The sequence below is a fragment of the Lepidochelys kempii genome, chromosome 1 (assembly GCF_965140265.1).
Source record: "Lepidochelys kempii isolate rLepKem1 chromosome 1, rLepKem1.hap2, whole genome shotgun sequence".
Taxonomy (NCBI): domain Eukaryota; kingdom Metazoa; phylum Chordata; order Testudines; family Cheloniidae; genus Lepidochelys; species Lepidochelys kempii.
Window position 1 is genome coordinate 25725545 of NC_133256.1, and position 18903 is coordinate 25744447.

At 39.8% G+C, this 18903-nt stretch overlaps 1 protein-coding gene across 1 annotated transcript in view; it reads left to right on the forward strand.

Moving 5' to 3' along the window:
* MTNR1B (melatonin receptor 1B) overlaps window positions 1-6697 on the forward strand; it is a 52367-nt gene extending 45670 nt beyond the window's left edge. The window contains exon 2 of the mRNA XM_073318239.1: window positions 5829-6697. Within this exon, the coding sequence (XP_073174340.1) occupies window positions 5829-6697 (869 nt within the window). The remainder of the gene's footprint in view (window positions 1-5828) is intronic.
* The last annotated feature ends 12206 nt before the right edge of the window (window positions 6698-18903 follow it).

Genomic DNA, 18903 nt, shown 5'->3' on the forward strand with positions numbered 1-18903 from the left:
CCAACACGCTACTGAGTTTTGGAATGAACAATGGACATCAAGGTGTTTGTGCATCCTGGGAATCATAAAGCAGGCAGGACCTGGCCCTGCAAAGTGCTGCCAAATTTATAGCAAGGAGCTCCCTCTGCATTAGTCTTGAGGTAAGCTGGTCTCCTCTCATTGCAGACCACCTGTGCTGGCTGTGGTGGGAAGGTAGAATCATAGGGTTAGAGGGGACTGCAAGGCTCATCTAGTCTAACCACCTGCCAAAATGCAGGATTTATTTTGTCTAAACCATCCATGACAGATGGCTATCCAGCCTCCTTTTGAAAATCTCCAGAAAAGAAGCTTCCACAACCTCCTTAGGCAGTCTGTTCCATTGTCCTACTGTTCTTACAGTTAAGAAGTTATCCTTGAGATTTAATATAAATTTGCTATGCTGCAGTTTGAACCCATTGCCTCTTTTCCTGTCCTCTGTGGTAAAAAGAGAACAACGTTTCTCCATCTTTTTTATGGCAGCCTTTCAGTATCTGAAGACTGCTGTCATATCCCCCATTAATCTCCTCTTTTCCAAACTAAACAAGCCGAGTTCCTTCAGCCTTTGCTCAGATGGCTTGCATTCCATCCCTTTGATCATCTGTGTCGCTCACCTCTGGATCTATTCCAGTTTCTCTATATCCTTTCTATACACTGGTGACCAAAACTGGATATACTACTCCAGCAGAGGCCTAAGTAGTACCGAGTAGAGCAGTACTATCACTTCCCATGACTTGTATGCTATGTCTCTGTTAATGCAACCTAAAATTGCATTTTCTTGCAACAGTTTCGCATTGCTAACTCATGTTGAGATTGTGTTCCGCTACAACTCCCAGATCCTTCTCAGCAGTGCTGCTGTCAAGTCAGTTATCCCCCATTCTGTATTAGTGCATTTGGTTTTTCTTCCCCAAATGTAGCACCTTACATTTGTCTTTGTTGAATTTTGTTTCATTGTCTATAGCCCAGGTCTCCAATTTCTAGAGATCCCTCTGAATTTTAGCTCTATCCTCCAAAGTGTTTGCAGCCTGTCTAGCTTTGTGTCATCTGCCAATTTAAACAGTATGCTCTCTATACCTACATTAGGTCATTAATAAAGATTTAAACAAGACTGGACCCAGAACAGATCCCTGTTGAACCCCATTTGAGACCTCCCTCCAATCCGACATCATTCCATTAATAAAAAGAAAAGGAGTACTTGTGGCACCTTAGAGACTAACCAATTTATTTGAGCATGAGCTACTCTTTGCAGTTGTTTAACCAAATATGTAGCCACTTACTGGAAGTTCTGTCAAGCCCGCATTTCTCCAGCGTACTTATCTGAATGTCATGTGGGACTGTGTCAAAACCACTGATGAAATCTAAGTATATTATATCCACTACATTCGCCCTATCCACCAAATCAGTTAGCCTGTCAATGAAGGAAATCAAGCTAGTCTGGCATGATTTGTTCTTGGTAAATCCATGCTGGCTGCTAGTGATTACCCCTCCACTTTCCAGCTATTCGCAAATTGAATATTTTATACATTGCTTGAGTAGCTTCCCAGGTATCAAAGTCAGGCTGACTGGTCTATAGTTCCCCAATTCCTCCTTTCCCCACTTTTTAAAGCTAGGCACTATATTAGTAGCCCTTCTCTGGTCTTATGGGACCTCGCCTGTCATCCATGAGTTTGTAAGTATTATTGCCGAGATTCCGAGATTTCTTCAGCTAATTCCTTCAGTACCATTGGGTGAATAGCATCTGGCCCTGCTGATTTGAATTTATTCAAATGGGTCAGAAGATCTCTGACATATTCTTAACTTACTCTGATCTGCATCCCTTCCCCTTTATTGTCTATGGTAACTTCACTAGTCATCTGGTCACATTATTTTTTGTGAGAAGACTGAAGCAAAGTAGGCATTGAGCGTCTCTGCCTTTCTATCATCTTCCATTACCAGCTCACCTTCTCCATTGAGCAGTGGACCCATACCATCCTAGATCTTGCTTTTTGTCTGACATATTTGAAGAACCCCTTCCTGTTGTTTCTAACATTTCTTGCCAGCTGTAACTCATTCTTTGCCTTAGCTTTCCTGATTTTGTCCCTATGTGCTTGCACTATTCCCATGTATACCTCCTTGGTCACATGCCCCTCCTTCCATTTCCTGTATGTATCCCTTTTGGTTTTGGATAGCTAAAAAGCTCCTTGAGCAGCCACATTAGCCTCCTGTGGCTCTTTTTATCTTTCCCCTGCATTGGAATAACTTGATGTTGAGCCTCTAGTATTACGTATTTTAAGAACTGACAGCTCCCTTCGACTCCTTTTCTTCTTAATTGGTCTTCCCCTGGGACCTTGCCTACTATTTCTCTGAGTTGGTTGAAATCCACCTTTCTGAAATCCTGTGTCCATGTTTTGCTGTTCTCATGTCCTTCTTTCCATAGAATCTTGAATTCTATCATATCATGATCACTTCCTCCCAAGTTCCTGACCACTTTCATGTTTGTAGCTAATTCATCCCTGTTGGTCAAAACCAGATCCAAAATGGATGACCCCCTAGTTGTTTCCTCAACTTTCTGAATCAGAAAGCTTTCCCCTATACATGCTAAGAATTTGCAGGATATATTATATTTTGCTGCAATAGTCTTCCAATATATATCATTGAATTTAATATCCCCCATTAATACTAGCTTATGTGTTAGCTAATCTTATTAACTGTTTATAGAATTACTCATCCACTTTCTCTTTCTGATTTGGTGGTCTATAATAGACTCCCATCATAACATCACTACTGTTCTTTTCCCTTCTTATCCTCACCCAGAGACTTAGTAGGCCTGTGACTCATTTGCCCTTGGACCTCAGAATAAGTGTATTCATTCTTGACATACAGCACAACATCTCGTCCTTTTTTCTTATACGTATCCTTTTGGAACAAGCTATATTACACAATGCAGGTACTCCAATCATGGGAGTTGTTCTACCAAGTCTCTGTCATGCCAATTAAGTCATAATTTTTGTTGTCAGACGCCACCAGTGTGGTGCTCTGCTCTGTTCAATGTTGATAACAGTTGTCCGTGTGCATGTGTTCCCTCTGTGTGCTGCCCCGGCTCTGCAGATCGCTGGCACAGCAGACCCTGAGAGAACCCCCATGTCCACAGACTCCGTTAAGGTACAAAGGCACCTGGCCAGGTTTACTGTCAAACGAAGCACAGTAATAGCTTCCAGCAGACTCTAGAGGACATACTACGAATATGTGCCCCCTGACAATGGACACAGCTCAGTCAGTGGTGGGACACTCCACTGCCCCCTAGGCCGGACAAAGACATCCACTCAGGGATGCATTCTTATATACAGGTACAAACAAATTACGCATCATTCTGGACATATTGCGGTGAAACCCCTCTACGTAGCAAGGTTCCGCCTCTCACCTTATACATGTTGGTTCGAACAAAACATCTCTATCCATCATATTACCCTTTTGCCCCTGTCTTTAGGATGGGTCAGCCTGTTCCTTGTTATGTGTGTGGAATGTGCAAGTATTGGAGTGTTCTGGTATCGAGTGTCCAGTACCTTTTAGGTACGTATATTTTTGCAACATCAGCCCTTTCCTTGCCAGCTTCTGTGAGCAGGACCTGCCTCTGGCTCACAGCTTAACTTTGCTTTATGTTAGCAAAGTCTTGACCATTACTTTAGTTCAGGCCTTAGGCTTCATACCAGGCCTCTGATATAAGGGTTTATGTTTCAGGACCTCATCTTACTACAATTTTCTTCATATACTATGACTTTTAGTTCATCTTGCTTCTTCCCCATACTCCTTGCAATCGCATACAGGCATTGAAGATACTTTGCAGATTACCCTGTTGCTTTTCTTTTTGCCTTTTGAATGTAGTTGTTATTTCTAGACCCTTCTTCAGCAATTAGCCCCTTTCCCTTGTCTTTGTTACTTGACCATAGATACACATTGGCTGTATTTTTGTCACCATCCACCATTGGACCTAGTTTAAAACTCTCATCAGGTTAGCCAGACAATGTCCCAGGATGCTCTTCCTAGTATTAGATAGATAGAGCCCATCCCAGCACAGTAATCCTCTTTTCTGGAACATCAGCTTGTTGTTGAAGAAGCCAAAGCCCATTTGCCGACACCACCGGTGTAACCACACATTTACTTCCGCTATTTGATGGTTTCTGCCCAGGCCTTTTCCTTCAACAGAGAGGACGGACGAGAATACCACTTGTGTTGGATGAGAACACCAAACTCTTTTATCCTTCTTTCCAAATCCACGTAGACTGCAGTGATCTGTTCAAGGTCCTTCTTGGTAGTATCGTAAGTCTCCCTTCCCCCATGTGAAGGGGTTGATGGAAGAAGATCTCCCTTTGAGTAGAGGGGAGTAGCAGAGCTCCATATTCCTTCCGTATGGTTAAGGTATATTTGCTAAAGTGTGTGGAGAAATTTGTATGGGCACTGGTCTTGCCATTTTTTCTGAGTGTTGAATCCTGCAGAGGACTAAGCACTATGGACCAGACTCAGCAATGTACTTAAGCATATGGTTTATTTATATGCCTAAAATTAAGCATGTGCATAGGTGTGTCACTGGATCAGGAACAAAATGCTCAGCATCTTCCAGGATTGAGCCCTTAATTGTTCACTGTAAATGAACACCAGATTTATGCCCACACATAATTTTAAAATATACTGGTCTTTTTCACAATTACATTCACAGTTTAAAGGATTTTTTTTTTACTAGTACTATATGGATTTCAATAAAAACAAGCAAACAAACAGCCAAGCTAAGAACATTTTTTATGTTTCCTGAATGTCAGAAACCTAATATTAGTAACTCTCCTATTATATTACTTTGGGAAGTTGCTAGGAAGGTATTTGGTATTCTTCCCACAAAATCAATGGAACCACTATTTAGTGTAACGTATTTCACATTTCAAATATAAATCTTGATGTCTTACCGTTTTATACAAGAAGGATTTTATAGATACAGTTCAGAAACTTCAAATAGATGAAAAGGGTATTATTTAGAGAGAGACAATAAGTCTCACTTTTATTGTTGAAGTTTCTTTTAACATCAAAAATAGAAAAGAATCTAGACTTCTGTGCATTTAAATACTTTTTCTTTCCATTGCATTCCTGTATTTTTGATTTTTACATAGTTTGGTGTGCTTTTGTATAGAAGATGATGGAAGTGTTTCACTCTTCCTCCTAAATTGATTCAATTGCAAACTAGTTGCAGAAGGGTAGGCAACATGCCAAAGAAAATATCTGTAGTTCAGCTTATTGTGTAGCTATTTGAAATAAACATATAATGCATCATCCTGGTACCATCATCCCTGATCTTCGTGCCATTTTTCCCTTTGCAGTTTGTTGAATCCCAAGGTGTATTACAGAGGCAGCCTATAACGATCCTCTACACAAGTATCTGCCTACCCAAGCTGCCTTTTCAATCACATTTTTGCACAAGGCTGCTGGAGTTGGTTACACTAAAGTGACTTAGTTTATATATAATGGATTATTGATATTTAAGTTTATAAACAGTGGTAGAATAGTAAAGTGATCCTGGCAGTAGGGTATTTCCTGTGGGAAGATCCTCTGGCCTAAGTGCAGTCACTAATAGCTATAAGCCACTCAGCAGCTGCTCAGCAGCAGCTAACATTTATGTGATAGCTTGTTCTGTATGACAGAGCTAGATCTCATGTACAGAAAGGTTGCTATTGAAATAGCTGCTTCTTGCTGGTACCTTGAACACGTTCGTGTTACAAATGTTTGAAACTATTTTCTTCTGTTTCATAAATATGAGTATATTTATTTGCCTCTCTTTTCTTCTTCCGTAGGTAATGCATTTGTGGTTAGCCTGGCTTTGGCAGACCTGGTGGTGGCCTTGTATCCATATCCACTGGTGCTCTTAGCCATTTTCCACAATGGATGGTCCTTGGGTGAAATGCACTGTAAACTGAGTGGCTTTGTGATGGGACTAAGCGTAATAGGCTCCATCTTCAACATTGCTGCAATTGCAATAAACAGATACTGCTATATATGCCATAGCTTTGCTTATGACAAAGTCTATACCTGGTGGAACACAATGCTATACGTCTGCCTAATTTGGGTGTTAACAGTTGTTGCAACTGTGCCAAATTTTTTCGTTGGCTCTTTAGAGTATGATCCGCGCATCTATTCATGCACATTTGTTCAGACTGCTAGCTCCTATTACACCATCGCTGTTGTCATAATTCATTTCATAGTACCTATCACTATTGTGAGCTTCTGCTACTTTCGGATTTGGATCTTAGTGATTCAAGTAAGAAGAAGAGTCAAATCAGAAATAAAACCAAGACTGAAGCCAAGTGACTTCAGAAACTTTCTCACCATGTTCGTGGTTTTCGTGATCTTTGCCTTTTGTTGGGCACCACTGAACTTCATTGGACTAGCTGTAGCTATCAATCCTTTGGAAATGGCACCAAAAATTCCTGAGTGGTTGTTCGTCATAAGCTATTTCATGGCCTACTTCAACAGTTGCCTTAATGCAATAATATACGGACTTCTTAACCAGAATTTTCGGAAAGAATATAAACGAATCCTAATGTCACTGTGGATGCCAAGGATTTTCTTTCAGGACACATCCAAAGGGGGGACTGAAGGTCCAAAGACCAAGCCTTCTCCTGCTTTAAACAACAATGACCAAATCAAAACTGATACCTTGTAAATGTGTTATGGTGAATGCAAAGAAGTGTCATTGAGAACTCCAGTGATGTAATTGTAAGATTACACTCATTCTTGCTTACTTTTCTGTTCTTTCAATTTTAATGTCATACAGTGACTGGAATACTGTTGTCTTGATAAAACACACTGCTCTTCTAAATTCATATTTTATACAAGATACCAATTTGAAATCAGCTTCAGAATTAAAGTAGAACATGAATGCCAGCTGCTTTATTTCTGAGAGACTAATCCTGTTCTCAAAATGTGGATGAGGCAGTCATTGACTTCAGTGGGGGTCATGCATTTATCCAAGGTCAGAATTTGGCTCTTAGAAAATATAATGAATGCATTTGCTTAGAGGTATAGTAGTCAAGGCTGAGGGCATATTTTTCCTGTCATATTTGCACATGGAAATTGACGTAGATACTGTGCTTTCCCTCTATGTGTCAAACTTGGCATTTCTGTGTATGTACTGGTAGGGGAACAAGTTTTCCTTGTGAACTGAAGAGGAGAATTTTGTCCTACAAGAATATTTTATTACTAATGCCTTTCCTGGCAGGGATTTTCATATATATCCATCTCAGTTTATTTATTCTATTTGTCTTCTGTATATATTCTTTCTTTCTCTTTTTTCCTTCAGATGATACAATGTAACTGGTCAGTTGTTTACACATTTATATTACTTTGAGGATTCTTCTTCTAATATGTGCTCAGAATTCCCATTAGTACTTGGTGGAGTGGTGTGTATACTGAAGGGCAATAGACACATAATAACTGTTTAGAAATAACAGATATAAAATGTATAGTATAAATATTGCCTTCTTAATTTTATATATAGTATATATAGTTCATTTGGAAGTTGTAGGCTCCAAAAACTATATGGAACAATGAATTCCAAACAGAATCATGTAAAATGAAGGGGAGTCACTAACGGTGTCACTTTTCAAAAGTACTCAGCATTGACCTAGCTCTGCTCCCATTGGAGTCAGTGGTGAAACGCTCATTTACTTCATTGACTCTCACTGACTTCAGTGCGGGCAGCATTTGGCCACTACTGAACACTTTTGAGAAAATCTCCCCTGAGATATTTAAAGGTTTTTTGTACATGGGGCAGGTGGGGTTGCCTGTTTCAAGTGGGGTTCTGCTCTAAAAATATCAGGATGAGGTTCCATGTTTGTGGTCTCTTAGTGTGACTCCAGCTCAACTCTGCACAGTTTACAGGATAAAAGGGAGGGGTTTTTTTGGTCAGCTCTGCAAACTCAGCCTTCTCTTTCCTTCTCCACTAACAGCTATCATGCAGGCCAAATTACAACATGGGTTACACCTGCACACCCCACTATGGCCTGTATAATTTAGCTCGCATCATCTTTATTACTACAGTACATAAGAACTTAAGAACGGCCATACTGAGTTAGACCAAAGGTCCATCCAGCCCAGGATCCTGTCTACTGACAGTGGCCACTGCCAGGTGCCCCAGAGGGAGTGAACCTAACAGGTAATGATCAAGTGATCTCTCTCCTGCCATCCATCTCCACCCTCTGACAAACAGAGGTGAGGGACACCATTCCTTACCTATCCTGGCTAATAGCCATTAATGGATTTAGCCTCCATGAATTTATCCAGTTCTCTTTTAAACCCTGTTATAGTCCTAGCCTTCACAACCTCCTCAGGCAAGGAGTTCCACAGGTTGACTGTGTGCTTTGTGAAGAAGAACTTCCTTTAATTTGTTTTAAACCTGCTACCCATTAATTTCATTTTGTGGCCCCTAGTTCTTATATTATGGGAACAAGTAAATAACTTTTCCTTATTCACTTTCTCTACACCATTCATGATTTTATAGACTTCTATCATATCCCCCCCCTTAGTCTCCTCTTTTCCAAGCTGAAAAGTCCTAGCCTCTTTAATCTCTCCTCATATGGGACTTGTTCCAAACCCCTAATCATTTTAGTTGCCTTTTTCTGAACCTTTTCTAATGCCAGTATATATTTTTTGAGATGAGGGGACCACATCTATGCGCAGTATTCAAGGTGTGGGTGTACCATGGATTTGTATAAGGGCAATAAGATATTCTCCATCTTATTCTCTATCCCTTTTAAAATGATTCCTAACATCCTGTTTGCTTTTTTGACCGCCGCTGCACACTGCATGGACGTCTTCAGAGAACTATCCACGATGACTCCAAGATCTTTTTCCTGATTAGTTGTAGCTAAATTAGTCCCCATCATATTGTATGTATAGTTGGGGTTATTTTTGCAATGTGCATTACTTTACATTTATCCACATTACGTTTCGTTTGCCATTTTGTTGACCAATCACTTAGTTTTGTGAGATCTTTTTGAAGTTCTTCACAGTCTGCTTTGGTCTTAACTATCTTGAGCAGTTTAGTATCATCTGCAAACTTTGCCACCTCACTGTTTACCCCTTTCTCCAGATCATTTATGAATAAGTTGAATAGAATTGGTCCTAGGACTGACCCTTGGGGAACACCTATGTTATCCCTCTCGATTCTGAAAATTTACCATTTATTGCTTTGTTCCCTGTCTTTTAACCAGTTCTCAATCCATGAAAGGATCTTCCCTTTTAGCCAATGACAACTTAATTTACGTAAGAGCCTTTGGCGAGGCTTTCTGGAAATCTAAGTACATTATGTCCACTGGATCCCCCTTGTCCACATGTTTGTTGACCCCTTCAAAGAACTCTAATAGATTAGTAAGACATGATTTCCTTTTACAGAAACCATGTTGACTTTTGCCCAACAATTTATGTTCTTCTATGTGTCTGACAATTTTATTCTTTACTATTGTTTCAACTTATTTGCCCGGTACTGACGTTAGACTTACCGGTCTGTAATTGCCAGGATCACCTCTAGAGCCCTTTTTAAATATTGGCGTTACATTAGCTATCTTTCAGTCATTGGTGATGCTGAGTAAGAAGGAAGGAACTCAACTTGATTTTCACACTCCAAATTGGATTTACTGTGCTGACCTTTAGGAAAAATATTTTAAAACTTGTGCACTAAGCAAATTGCATATGGAGTCACTAAAACACATTAAACATAGGACCCTATTTTTAGAGACAAATTTCAAAGAATGAACTCACTTTAATAGATTTTATGGCAGGCAATGAAAACCATCTAAAGTCAAAACTATATGGCAAAGTGACAAATCTGATGAAAAGTTCTGCGGAAAAGGACCTAGGGGTGACAGTGGACGAGAAGCTGGATATGAGTCAGCAGTGTGCCCTTGTTGCCAAGAAGGCCAATGGCATTTTGGGATGTATAAGTAGGGGCATAGCGAGCAGATCGAGGGACGTGATCGTTCCCCTCTATTCAACATTGGTGAGGCCTCATCTGGAGTACTGGGTCCAGTTTTGGGCCTCACACTTCAAGAAGGATGTGGATAAATTGGAGAGAGTCCAGCGAAGGGCAACAAAAATGATTAGGGGACTTGAACACATGAGTTATGAGGAGAGGCTGAGGGAGCTGGGATTGTTTAGCCTGCAGAAGAGAAGAATGAGGGGGGATTTGATAGCTGCTTTCAACTACCTGAAAGGGGGTTCCAAAGAGGATGGCTCTAGACTGTTCTCAATGGTAGCAGATGACAGAACGAGGCGTAATGGTCTCAAGTTGCAGTGGGGGAGGTTTAGATTGGATATTAGGAAAAACTTTTTCACTAAGAGGGTGGTGAAACACTGGAATGCGTTACCTAGGGAGGTGGTAGAATCTCCTTCCTTAGAGGTTTTTAAGGTCAGGCTTGACAAAGCCCTGGCTGGGATGATTTAACTGGGAATTGGTCCTGCTTTGAGCAGGGGGTTGGATTAGATGACCTTCTGGGGTCCCTTCCAACCCTGATATTCTATGATTCTATGATTTTCCAAGCTTGTTCCATATTTTCCTGGTATTTCTAATGTGCTCTGAAGCACAGGAGCCTAACTGGCATATAGTACTGCTTTGATGAAAACTAAGTGGACAAAGATCTTGGAGAGATATAACCATTTTCTATAGGATGGTGAAAGAGAGGAACACTTAATGATGACCCAAGAGAAATAGCTAAAGAATCAGGGCCAAATTAATTCCTTTTATTACTCCATGGATTTAAACAGCACAAATTTGTCCCAATGGTGTCTATAAAATTAATTTAAATATAAGCAACCATCCTTAAAACATAGTTCTACTTTGAAAGTGACTCTATAAAACTTCCACCCTCCATTTTGTCCAAGGTCCTGAATATGGACTTGCTGTGTGTGTGTCCGTGTGTGTGTGAAATGCCCATCAAAGTCAATCGGAATTTTGAGTGCTCAGGGAACGCAAGAGGTGGCACCAAATTTGCTCACTTCACAACATTGTTTATTCAGACTTCTAGCTCTGAAAACTCAGCTTGGGACTTGAAAGTCAAGCTATCCTTTCTAACTTGTATATGAATACGAGTGTTAAATATAACTCAGACGGATCTCAGTTTATCATTCGATGATGCATGAGCCAGAATAGCATCCAGCTCACAGTCCTATTGCTGTGTTAATGCTGCAGAGCTAAATGAAAAGTAGTAATAACTTTTCTCATATAAGTAAGCAGATATTCTATATGTTTATAGGAAGCAGATGTGACATGGACATTGACATTTTTACAAAGTCATTTTTCTAATTACATTTGTGCTTTAAAAATTAGGGGTCAAATTTTGGAATTGTTATTCACATTGGTGAGCACGTACATCAGTAATCTGAAATGAAGCTAATGAGACTACTCATGTGAGTAACTGCTTACTAAGATATATAAGGGTTCCAAAATCTGGCCCTTCATTGCAACTGGCTAAAAGATGTCGGAAGAGATGCTTTATCCTAAGAGACAGATTCTGCCATCCTTACTCTCACTTAGTACCTTGTTATCTTGCTCCTTGTGGTATCTACATGAAATCAGTGGGGGTATTTGCAGCACAAGGTACTCTCCATCTTGAGTACTTTTGCAATGACAGTGGGAGGTGCTTGGTAAACAAAGAACAAGTTTTTATATAGTATATTACTGCACAACTGTTAATTTTAATTTAAACCTGAAATCAATTATATAAATCCAGTTAAACTAGATGACTAACACAGTTCTTCCATAGTAAATTCTCTCTTCATTTAGCAATAGTTTATTTTTCCATGTAATAATACACCCACGTACCAATGTAAAAAGTCTTAAATTAATTGTATCCATTACTTTGTTACAGTTAGAAAATCCCTTCCTCCAACTGTACATTTTGAAAAAAAAACCTGTAAATGTAAGATGCAATTATTCCTCATATGGGAAAAAAAGAAACTCTTTTATTAGTCTACAATACAGGTCATATGTTTATAGCATGATTTGAAACATAGTCAGGATGAATGTAATAAGCTGCATACAGATTTATCCATCTTTGAGGAAAAGAGTATCTCAGTTGTGAAGACTGTAAAATATTTACAATAACAGCATATCAAATGTTGACACTTTAAGAAAATGTCGGAAAAAAGCAAAGGGAGATCCTGTCTTCTACATGGGTCACTAGCAGAATGAGAATGATGCTTCAGGGACAGAAGGCTGCTAGTGATTATTCTGCTTTTGGAAGACTATTTGGGATCTTTTCATCTATTTAGTTTCTTCTTGATTTGATTTTAAATGTTATTAGTGTTTTGGATTTATAATAAAATGATTCTGTTCCAGAATGTTCCTTATAGCAAAACTCTTCTTTAGAGGTGAAATTCAACCTTTTGCAGAGGGTCTATTGCAGAGGTTCTACCCAGTAAGTCCCACTTTAGTACAGAGGGATGGATCTTTTACTTTTTCCAATGAGCTTAAGTGAGATTTATGCGGTGCATTGGCCATATGCTAACCGTCTGCACAGGCATGACGACACGGATGACTTTCACCCTCAAAGAGCATTTTCATAAAATATTAAGGATGGAATTCTGGAGCTATTGACTTCAATGAGGCAAGGATTTCACACTAAAAGTGCTGATTCAGCTGATGGATTCTGAGTACCCCAGTCTCAGGGTCAGAAGCACATCTCTCTCTTCCTTCTTTTAATGGCACATTTGGATTTAGAATGATTAGTTTTTGCCCCAATTCTAATTTTAAAAGAAGTGTATGAGGCTGGAGATTTTACAGTTAAATAAATAAATCTCTATCTGTATATATTGTAAGTATTTGTGGATCTTGTATATATTTTTCCTTGTAACCATTTCTTGAGTTAAGCTTCTACCACAAATTTTAAAAACAACCCACCCCCACCCTCCCAGCATTCCTGTTCACTAATCCATTGGAATAAATGGCCATTTTCACAGGCTGGATTCTACACCCTAAGACTAAATAATAAATCCATAGACTGCCTCAATCTCTATCAAGCATATATGGATGCGGTTAATAATGTCAAACTGTAGAAAGCATTATTGATTCTGGTTCATCCTTTGTTAATTGCTCCTTCAGCAACATCCAGAAAACACCACTAAACATTGGTGTTATAATTTTTTTAAAAGATCTTTTTGTAAATATTTTGCAATAATTCCCTTCATGTAACCTCTAGAGCAAGAGCTATTTTAATTGCATTGTAAAAATTAATATGAATGTAGTATTAAGAATGTTTCATGTTGATACAGTTGCAGTAACAAAGAACTTGATCCCGCAAGACCACCCACTGTAACCCACTGGCTGGATCCACAGAGGAAGAGTATCACCATGCCTAGCCAGAGACCCTTGTTCTTTATCTTATTCTGCAGAGTCTCATGTGTTCAGTCCTAGAAGTCCCCAGTCCAATACCTGGTGATAGCTAAAATGCTGGCTACCACACAAAGAACTCCTATTGACTTCCATCAGGCCCAAAATAAAGATCTGATCTGAAGTTCTTGTGAAAGCAAAATGCCCACTCAATCTAAGGATTGCGGGATGAAGTTGCTGCCTTTAATTTTTACATATTTATTTATCTTAAATCTATGATAATATAGGAAATCATTCTTCAGCAGTGCAATGAAGAGTTGACTATGGTAATGCAGTTTTAGGATTATTCATTGTATCTAAAATGGATATCAAAGAACCCATGAACTCTTCTGTAGTCCAGGTGAGCTGGCCTTCTGGTTACAGACATGTGACATAATCACAAGTACTAAAACTGCAGGAATGATGAGCTATGCCAATTTACACCAGCTGGCCTGTGCTTTTTAGGTACAAAATCAGGAATGGCCTATATTTGCTCTGTTTGCTGTTGATTTTTCCTATGTTCAATAAAAATGCCTTGCTTTTGAGCCAAAATGGCTTCACAATGAAAACACATGACAATTCACCTCCTTGCATGTGTTCCATGTTGTCATTTCATTGGTATATCACAAAAAAGAGAAAGCATGAAAGGCCTTGCAAAATGGCAGAAAATAATTAGCAAAATTCTCTTACACATCCATTCCCTCCCCTCCCCACTGCCACTGTCCACTCTGTGGGGTTGGTGAGGGGAAAATCTGCTATGCAGTGGCCAGCACCAGGTCTATGCCCCACTTGACTCCTGAGCACATCTGTATGTAAGATGTGTGTTCAAAAGACTCAACTTGTCGCTGAAGACTCACACAGACTAACATGAGGGTAGAATATGGAAGAATACTTGTGGACTTACAATCAGTTCCAGACATGAGGAATCACTCCTTTGTACCCTTTACTTCTTCCACAACATAAACACCCCTTGACTGCAGTGGGAGCTCTGAACACAAAAGGAGTGCAGAATCAGGCCCATTGACAAAAGCAGCTCTATACAGTAACAATCACTTTTTAATAGCCTTGTGCTTCTCCTACGTTCTGAGATATCTTTAATTTAACTGTATTAATACTCAAAATGGAGGCTAAAAAGGGTCCAGAAGAGGTAGAAAACATGGTTTGAACAATGTGAAACTGGATGATTAGAAACAAGGATGAAAATTTAAGTCAGCCTAAGGAAGAAATAATATCTACCCAAAGCGCCAGGAGACAGGCTTTCCAACTGCTCATTTGTGTAGCATCACCCAGTAGGTGTCTTGCACTTAGGGTGACCAGATGTCCCGATTTTATAGGGACAGTCCTGATATTTGAAGTTTTGTCTTGTATCGGTGCCAATTACCTCCCCACCCTGTCCCGATTTTTCACACTTGCTGTCTGGTCACCCTACTTGCACTACTGCTCAACATGAAAAAAATCCCCCCATTTTCTGTTAAAGAGACAGATTATGCCTGGACTTTAGTGCAAGCACAGTGTGGGTGAGGGATCATTCCCCCAGCAGGATTGCCCACATAAGAGCCAGGTTGAATTCCAGTCTGAGAACACAGGGACTGCTACCTGTCTATGCTATATGGACACATGATGCCCCAAGAAGGGGTGGAGGGTAGTAAGCCACACCCCATCATTGTACCTGGGACAGGGTGGTGCAGAACAGAATGGCTCTTGGTGCCCCCGCTAGAGCAGTGGTACTTCGCACCATGTTTTACTTGAGCTGTGCCTAAATGTCATAAACTAGCCCCTAACAATCAAAATTAGACAGAAATTTTGCTATGATCATTCTTTTTCAGAATTGGTTCTGTATTTAACAACTCTCAATGAGTGATGCAATCAAGGAAAGTGCTCAGTTTTCTTCTTGTACTAAATGCCACTTGCACAATTTACAGATCTCCCCTAAAAAAAGCCTTTCCTGACATTTTTAAAATGTTAATTAGGATGACACCCTATTCAGATATTCTGATTGCCTTCAAAAAACTTAATGGCCATCACTACCAAATGAAAATGGATTATTATGTGTTCTACATAAGGATTACCTAAACTAAGATTACTTAGACCATCTTTTTCTTACAGGGACCATCTTTTCACTGTGTTTGAACAGCACCTAGCACAACGGGTTCCTGGTCCATGACTAGGGATCCCAGGTGCTGCAATACTAATTCTAATTTTCAAAAATAGGTGCCTAAACTGACACTCCTGTATCCACATTTAGGCTCCCAAAAAGTGAAAATTTTCAAGTGCTCAGTACCCAGCAGCTCCCATTGACTTTAACGGGAACTGCTGGCTACTCTTCAATTTTGAAAATCAGACCATTTGTTTGGGAACATAACCTTAGTCACCTATTTTTGAAATGGCAAATAAAAAACTCCCAAAGACAAGGGTACAATTTCCATAAGCTCCCAAATCACTGAGGAGCCTAAGTCTCATCCGCTTTCAATGAGACTTAGGCTCCTAAGTGTCTAAAGCACTTTTGAAAACAGGACAGACTCCTAAGTCACTTAGGCACTTTAAAATGTTTCCCCATGTGTGACTAGGTTTGGGTAGTAAACTAATCAAGAGTTTGATCCTGTACTCACTCACTCGTGGGAGTAGCAAGTACTCCCACTGATGTCAGGGTGGTGGTATGAGTTTGCAAACTTGGCTCCACTTCACAAATCACATTGGGCTAGATTATATCATTTAATCACAATCCATAGAAAAGTTTGTTATGCAGCTGCCCACCACAGGGTGAGCATTCCCAGAGCTCTCGGGTAGGCAGAGACTGCATATGTACTACTATGCACCTCTGAGGGGCACAACTCACTCCCCTCCCCCAACTGGCTGTTGTACAATGGTGGGGAGGAACCATAGCCCAGCCTCATTATCTGCCCACTTCAGGGTATCATGCACACCGGAGGAGCAGGAAGGAAGCAGTCCCTATACTCCTGAGTCTAGGGACTGGAATTGTTCCTGGCCCCCTTCTCTCAACCAGGCTTTTTATATCCAGCTCCAAATGGTCCCCATGAAAAAGGGCCAGGTAGAATTTCCCTTTCATCTACTCTGGTGCAAGCAGGGGATCTTGTGTCCTGTTTAGCTCAAAGCCTCACTGGTAAAAGTTTCCCTTAAAGCCTTTACTGCAAATCTATTTTCTAACTGTTTCTGCTTTTTCCCTTGATTAAAATGTAATGAATCAGATATTCTATTAATTATATTAGATATAACATTAGGTTTCCCAAAATGCAGTGTGTTCACCAGTCTTACATGCCCTAGCTGATAACGTATGATTATATGGGATCTAGTGCAATAATCCAGATGCTTTTTAAAATCGGAGCCATGATCCTATCTATCTAACCTCTCTTCTCTATCCAGGCTTTATCACTGTGGCATCTGTATTTTGTCTGAATAAAGTTAGGATCAGGCCCCAAGGCAGGAGTCTGCCACAAGAAAGGTTAGTTATACTTAAGGTTTCCTCAATGCTTTACACAACAGCACACCATGAAAGACTTAGGTGAGAGGTTTTTTGCAGGCGTGGGTGGGTGAGATTCTGTGGCCTGCGTTGTGCAAGAGGTCGGACTAGATGATCATGATGGTCTCTTCTGACCTTAGTATCTATGAATCTATGAATGTCATTAAAAATAGACAGAGCATCAAATTCTCCCCCCCCTTAATCTGAAGTGGAACTAATCTAAAATAATGTGTCACACTTGCAGTACAGTGAAAGCCAGTTATGTTGCAGAATTTCAAGTAGACTTTTATTGCTTTAGAATATTTTGCACAATTAGCAGCTATGAACCATTGAAAAGCTACTGAGACTAGTGAGCTGGATACTCTAGTGCCACTGGTTGCAGCCAGCAGTGTTTAGTTTGAGATATAAAAAACATGTTAGTAGTCCTCTCTGCTGTATATCATAAACTGATGTGGCATTGAAGCCATCTGCATTAAAACACATCGTGCCTACATTTTTGAGATTTATTTGGGTACAGATTTTTTTTTAAAACAGCACGACAATCTTGCATGTGTAAAGACATCATTCAAACACATTATGTATAACCAATCACACTGCCAAAAGTGCCATATTACTTATGGGGAGGGGAATATAGCAATCCTGGAGTTTGCTCAGTGAGTTAGTTCATTAAATGCTGCACCTCCTTCCCCAACTATTTTTCAAAAAGTACTTTTACTTGTTGAATGACTTGTTCTATCCAATGTATTAATCCTGCACAACTAAAGTGTCCTCAGTTTAACTGAAGCCTATCAATGGTGTTATTTGTAAGAGTTCAGTGCACTCATTTCATTTAAAAAAAAAAAAGAAACCAAGACTTTATTACAATGTTGCTTTCATTCAATGTTTTGTTAAATCTGTCAATTGTTTCTGTAATGTTGGCCAGTTTCTATCCTTGTGTGCTTATTCTCTTTGTCCAAGGAAACAATTTTACTTTAAACTTTAGCATTGTTCTCCTTATTAAATACAATTAAAAACTGCATCATAAACATGGATTGATGAGTCCTTCATATTCTTCTTAATTGAAGTGATTTTAAGTTTCAAGATTACGAGAGAAATTGAACAAAAAAACCCAGACCTCTCTGCCCCCCCCCCCAAAAAAAAAAGAAAAAAAAAGGGTGAGTAGACAAATAGAGGTTTAATACACTGGATGAAACATACATGGCACATGATGCCGTAGGCTGAGTTATACTGAACACAAAAGGTCCAAGATTGAAATGATCTTGAATTTAAGATCTTGATCCTGATTTAAATCCACAAAAGTTTGAACACTCCAAGTGAAAGTGCAGTTCGGCTCTGACAATTTGCTGTGTAAAAGTGAATCCTTGTGACTTGTATTTATTGGCTCAGTAATTTCCATATCAAGTGTAATCAGTTTTCAAGTAAAAGGATGTCTCCCCCGCCCCCAACTGCCAGCCCTGTAAACTCAACCTAGAATCTGAGAATCAAGCTGGGTTCTTTCCTTCTTGTGCACCATCACTGATATTAAAGGTTTTCAAAGGACAAATTATGCACTCAAGCTGTGTCCACCCTGGACTTTTCCCCCCTGAACTTTCCCACTGTTCCTATCATTGGTGCAGAAACAACAGTGAAAGCTGTAGTGTAGACAAAGTGCCAGCATCTTAACTACTATGTCTCCTAAAAATGCTCAGAGCAGGTCTAGAAAATATGGTGGTTAAATCATCAATGACCATCAGGGCCTTGGCCCACTATTGATCTTGCCATTGCTACTGGAGGTGGAAATGCAGTGGTTCAAAATCTAGGGTTAACAAGGCCTTAGTATCACTACTTAGTGACTGCTTTGCAACCACCTTTGCCTTAAATGGGATGGGAGAGCTGTAACTTCTTGCAACTCCCGTAATGATGCACAAGGAAGAACAGTAACGCTGTGGCCAAAAAAGCTAATGTGATCCCTGGCTGCATCTCGAGTAGGAGTAAAGAGGTTATATTACCTCTATATTTGGCACTGGTGTGCCTGCTACTGGAATACTGT